The sequence below is a fragment of the Lissotriton helveticus genome, chromosome 2_1 (genome assembly GCF_964261635.1).
Source record: "Lissotriton helveticus chromosome 2_1, aLisHel1.1, whole genome shotgun sequence".
Taxonomy (NCBI): Eukaryota; Metazoa; Chordata; class Amphibia; order Caudata; family Salamandridae; genus Lissotriton; species Lissotriton helveticus.
In genome coordinates this window covers 314734399-314740774 of record NC_136059.1, presented here as the reverse complement: position 1 = coordinate 314740774, position 6376 = coordinate 314734399, and the positions used below count along the sequence as shown (strand labels likewise).

Below are 6376 nucleotides of genomic sequence, written 5' to 3'. Positions count from 1 at the left end.
ATGTTTCCACACCTATGATATAATGTCTAGTTCCATTGTCAAAAGTATGAACACGGAGTTAATGTTGTATGTGAAAGCATTTGCCAAGTCAGTCACAATTTAATTCAAAACCTACATTAGTTTCATACGTGTATGCATTCCATGTTTAGATTATCCAGAGGTGTAGTAAAGTCTCCCCAGTCGCTCATGATGGTTGTAACTAGTCAAGCTTGAAATTGGAAGCTGATGTGCACTCATTCCTGGAAGTGTCATTGCCAGAGTAACCCCCAACAAGGTCCACAGCTAAACATTTTGCAAGACACTTCACTCCATCACGAATGCTCCCAGACAGTGGTTTGTCACCATGCACATTACAACTATCACCAACAAAGGTTATCACAGCACGTTGGGGCAGGGGTTAGTGAGGTGGTGCAGCAACACACTACTTTGCCAAAGGTGGCCAAAATCTTTGCACCAGGCCTGTGATGCCAACACATTAACATGTTATACATTTATTATCTGATCTTGGAATGTCATGTTATTGTCTGTAATGTATACTTTGATGCGTACTGAGCAACTGTTCAATAAAAAGATTTCTAACAAAAACAATTATCGTATATGAGAAATTCTGAATATTTAGAAATTAACCCATAGTTAAGTGTGCCTACTCTATACAGCTCAATTGTAACTGGACTCCCCATGACTTTAACTTGTTCTTTCTGCTTCTCCCGTACAGGGCACAGGTTGCTGGGTGTGCGGAGTGGCCTTAGAAGACAAATCTGTCCTCATGGGATATCTGGTTCAAACATCAGTTGCATGTAGACATCTATAATAATCAGCCAGCTGAGAGTTCAACAACACTTCCTTCCTCCTCTTCTTGAAGGTCTGATGACAAGTGTGTTTTTGAGCAAGGGTCTGTTCCTGTGCCAAGTAGCTATACACAATATTATTTCATCTGGGTGTTTTTTGGCACACGTGGGGTCTCGTCTAGATGTGAAATTTGTTTCTGCAGATTGGCACCAAAAGCCAAAAATGTTTGAGCAAACCTTGAGATCCGCTACCTAAGAAACAGTTCAGCACATGATGTTGGCATCGTTGGGCCACCACGATGCCCATCACTCAAGAGAACGCTGGATATTATCTCCAGCTCTTCCGCCAATGGTTGCAAGAGCATCGGGGTCAAGAGCTCGAGGGGCCGGAGCAGAACCTCTATCTTTCTGCTGTTCAGAAGATCAGAGAATACATGCAATTCAATTTTACTCTGGATGACAACAGCCTACAGCAAAACCAGTACAGACTGGACATGGAAATCTGCACAGTGTACCTAACCAAAGAGGCAGACGACACAGAAGTTCTTGGCCTAAGTTTTGGTAACATCCCCATTTTTGGAGACTACGGCGAAAAGCGCAGAGGTGGGAAAAAGAGGAAAGTTCACAATGGACCTGTATTGGATGTTGGCTGCATCTGGGTAACCAATGTGAGGAAACATAGCGCTGCTGCGAAATCAGGACGCCTGAAGCTCCGAGATGAGGTGCTTTCGCTCAATGGGCAACTGATGGTGGGTGTGGATGTCTGTGGCGCAAGGTAAGTTCGGCTGCATCAAACTTCCAATTGGAGGTGTAAGAACCATGTATAATACATTTTCGGATAGGATAGCTATTAGGTTCAAGAGGAGCATACATGAAGAGGTAGATGTAAATACATTTCATCGTGAACATAAATGTGGAATTAGATTAATTAATTCTTGTCTCAATGTATAAAAGTCGTAGAAAGAAGTAGGTGCCCTTCCTTGTACTATTGTAAGATGTACAATTGAGAGAAAAGGATGAGATGAGTGAACAGGAAAAGACCAGCCGAGATCAGGATCCTCAACTTTCTGCGGGTATTCTACATTATTTTACACAGTTCTCTTTCTGGTGAACCCATGCATGTTATAGAAGTTTGATAATGTTTCATACAATTACGTCACTAAGTTTTCCTTGCAATATTGTAGCGCTTATTATAATACATAGAGTTTAATAATTATGGAACCAAAGTGTAAAAATGAAGCCTTCTTACTTTGATGACCCCACTATTGCCAGGGGCTCCTGCCGTATCTCACCAATGAGGCCCTATAAGACTGAAACTAATTAGGATTGTCTGAGGTTAAGATGTGAAGACAGCTGGGCAGTTCTGGGTCAAATGCTCCTTTCAGAGATGGGGCAATAGTCATGTGCATGTGTGTGGACACCACTTCTGATAGAATGGAATGCTTCCCAGAATAATGCTCATTGGTTGGAAGCAATTCTTCAGCACTTATTTGCGTATTTTAGAGTATAAATATACACACGCCTCTTCGTGGATAACAGTCTCAATAAATTCTGAAGGTAGTTTGTATTACTATTGAAGTATTCCCCCTTCAATTGCTTTGGTATACAACCATGTATAGTTAACGTTGAAGCTGCCATGCATGTAAAGTGCTTCTTTGCCTCCTGACTAGAGGTGGACAATATGTAAACATACAAAAGTGCTGGTTTAGGATTGGAGACCAGCAGGATGAGCTTGCATACCTGATTGTGCACAAAATTCCATGTTTTGTGCATCCTCAATTTTATTACCAAGGCACTCAGCTTTCCAAGATAGGCTTTTTTCTTTCTTTGCACCCACATTTTAACATCTGGTGCCCACAGTGCTTGATTTGAGTTGGTGAGCCCACTGGCACTTATATTTGGGGACCAGCACTTTTTTTTCCTGATCAGACATTTCCCAGAGAGATCAAAAACACGCACAAGCGAAAGGCGAAGGAAGAGAAAGACAGAAACACCGTCACAAAGGGAGAAAGCAGGAACCCTGCAAGAGTGAGAAAAAATGGAAGTGGGTGTCTGGTGGTGGATTCAAGAGGCCTGAAGATTACGCAGCCTTGTTTTTTGGCGGGCTAACCATTGATGGTGCCGGCCACGGCCTTCTGAGCACGCTTTGGGCACCGGCAGTCATTCAAAGCACTGGGTGCCACCCTCAGCTCTGTCATTACTTAAAGCACCTACGTGTTGAAGTTCTGATGGGATTTTCATTCTTGGGTCATAAACATGCTGTTCTCAGTATAACGATAAATGGTGACATCATCATTTCTCCAAATATCTTTGGGAAAATGGCGCTTGACAAGCTTAGAGAGATAGAGCTGTTGACACGTAACCAATCGTTTTCAACATTTCAAAATTTGAATTGGTTTCTGTAGCATGAGTCTGGTGCTGCAGTTACTGCAGCCTCCCCATCACTTTTATTATATCTTGGGAATGCATATTTAGGTCTGGGCTTGACTCGACAGATCTTATGTGATCAACAGAAAAATAGTTTTAAGGAGCACCACTGGAGAGGGGCTTTGGCTCTCCTTCACTTTATTACCTTAACCGCAGAATTTGATTGGGCAGAAGTTGTGTGCTTCCTCTAAAAAAGAGTGTTTGTTTTACACTGTATGTCTTGTCCGAAAGCTTATGCTCAATACCGTAGGTCAATGCCATTTTTCAGTTTATATAGGTGTGATCTGTTATGAAAAGGTACAACAAAGACAGTATTCCTGATGTATTTAATATTAAAAGCATGTATTAAAATCAATAAACCTAGAAAGGAGGATGTTATTACACTGTGGTAAAGCCTGTGCAAGTGTTTTGTTACAAGGAACGTCACAGATTACCATAGTAGGCAAACCGTGTTCTATTGCTTACCATCTCTGACAAACCCCTGTTATGCCAATTTAAGAGCAGTTGTATATTGTTTTGCCAACTGTAATTCTGCGCCTATTTAAAGTCTTCGGACTGTATGCAACAGATTGCCTGTGGGGAAGCAGTGTTCAATATAGTAGGCATGAATGTGTTAATGGAGACAAGTCAATGATGCAGTTTGTCAGATTCTACAGGTGTGATTTGTTATTTTGAAAAGTTACAACAAAGAAAGTGGGCCTGATGTATTTATTGTGAAAAGCATATGTTAAAGTCAGCAGGCCTTTAACCATGGATTGTTATTACACTATGATCAAAGCTGCACACAGTTATTATGCTGTACAGAATCTCACTGATTATCATAATAAGCAATGAGTTTGGGCTTGTTATTCTCTCTGACAAACCTCTGGAGAAAAAGGTTGACACTATGAGAATATCTTGTAGGCACAGTTAGGCAGGGTGCACATTGTCCAATACAGTAGGCTTGAGGTTAGGGTGACATGTCAATGACAAACCTAGGACTGATTGCTTCATTGGAAAAATGTAAGAAATACACCATGGGTATGCTCTGGTTAGTATGAAAATTGACAGCAAAAATAATAGGGCTGGTTTATGGTGAAAAACCCATCTTGACCACGTAAATGCACAGGACGAAATGGTCTTGTTCTCAGCGTAGCCATCCCCAGAGGCCATCTTGTCCTTGCACCCCAAGGGGCAAAGCAAAGAGGCTTCTAAGGTTTGATTGCTGTTATGTTATGTTAAAGCCTTAGACAGCTATTTTCTTTCCCACAAATTACCATAGTAGGCAAGGGTTTGGTGTTGGTTGCTCCCTCTGACAAACCTTAGGCTTGAACAGTGGTTCTTAACCTTTTGATTCTGTAAACCCCCACTTAATCAGTACTGGGATGAGGGGGCCGCCAACGAAGCATTATTGGAATCCCGGGACACCCAACTGAGTCATTAGTCATTAGGACTGCAGCTTATTAGAATATTGGGAGGTCCATTGAAAACAATAGAATGCCCTGGGCTTCTAATGGCCAATAGAAGCCCAGAGCATCATCATTCCAATGTTTAACAAAGGCCTCATGGAGCCAGAGGGGATTTCAACCTCCTCGGGTTCCATGAGGCCTTTGTTTTACAAATTAGAACATTTTGCCCTCTAGGGGCAGAATGTTCTAATAGCCTTGGAACCCGCCATAGCGGGCTGTACCGGTCATTAAGGGTCCGCTCCCTTATTAAAGGCTCTCGCCCCTTTAATGCTGGAACAGGCCTTTAATGACCAGTAGAACCCGGTACGGCGGGCTCCAAGTATATAATCAACGTTGATGATTTGAATCTCAAAATCATACACAAATACAGAAAGAAGCATTCATCAAACAAATACATAAATTATGGCCTACTTAACACATTTTTATAAATCGAAATATTCATTTTAAAGGGAATGCTGCCACTTTTCTAGGTTCAAATGAGTCAAACCACCATCCATACTATGTACTGTTTGATGGATTTGTACTACTCCTACAAATCACTTTGCAAATTAATTTGCCCCCAATTTCAAATTTCTTCACACCTACGGAACGGTTTAACATTTTCAATTTTGCTTCTTTAGTTATATGCACTTCATTAAGCTGTTAATATTTTTTAAATTTTCTAAGCAATCAAGGGACCCGGAGCAGGCCCCCTGGGGTCCCCAGACAACATGTTAAACCCGTTGGGATAGAAGATTTGCTTATCCTTGTTAGACCCTATTAGGAGAACTTGTATATTGTTTTGACAACTGTAATTTTGTGCATGTTTGTAATTGTGAGCATGTTTGTAATTTTATGACTGTTGGCATGTGGGAAAACATATGCTCAATGCAGTAGGCATCTGTTAATTATTTTGACATGTTAATAACAAAGTATGTTGGCCTGATTAATACACACCTCATGCTGTAGGTTTAATCTGCTTATTATGAAAGGTTAAGACAAAGTCAGTAGGTCTGACTTTTTTGTGAAAGGGATGTGTTAGAGCCAACAGATCTTTCTTTAAGGGTGGTTTGATATTACATGCGTTAAAGCCCATAGACGGGTATTTTTGTTTAATGGAATATTAGTAAGTAATGTAGGAAATAAGAGATTTTGTATTACATTTTTCCTATGACAAACCCTCATGCTTGAAGATTTGCACTGTGAGAATCCTTGTTAGGCCCACTTAGGAGGGGTTGTATTTTGTTGTGTCTGCTGTAATTATGTATATAGTTGTGATTTTATACATGTATGCCTGGCGGTTGCCTAGTTGCAAAGCTTATGTTCAGTACACTAGGTCAACGTCGGTTATGATGAAAAGCCAATGATACAGGTTACAGACCTGATTCGTTAATTGGAAAATGTTACAGCCCTGATTGGTTATGTGGGAAAAGTTATGTCATATCCTGTGAGTCTGTTTATTTCTTACAAAATGCTATCTCAAAAGCATTAGGGATGACTTATTTATAGTGAAAAACATATATTAAAGACAGGCGTTCATTAAGTGTGTGTTGTTTTCAGATTGTGTAAACACCTGTGTAGACGGGAACTTTGTAACATAGAATCCGACAGGTTAATGTAGTACACAATTGTTTTGGTGTTACTTACCCCCCCTTTGACAATAACTGGGGGTTGAGGAAACATTCTTGTTAGGCCTCTTAGGAGGGGTTGTATATTGCTTAACTACCTGTAATG

The 6376-nt window shown here is 40.7% G+C and overlaps 1 protein-coding gene across 1 annotated transcript in view; it reads left to right on the top strand.

Moving 5' to 3' along the window:
- Window positions 1-947: 947 nt before the first annotated feature.
- PDZD2 (PDZ domain containing 2) overlaps window positions 948-6376 on the top strand; it is a 1063478-nt gene continuing 1058049 nt past the window's right edge. Inside the window, exon 1 of the mRNA XM_078674899.1 lies at window positions 948-1563. Within this exon, the coding sequence (XP_078531025.1) occupies window positions 1088-1563 (476 nt within the window). The 5' untranslated portion in view covers window positions 948-1087. The remainder of the gene's footprint in view (window positions 1564-6376) is intronic.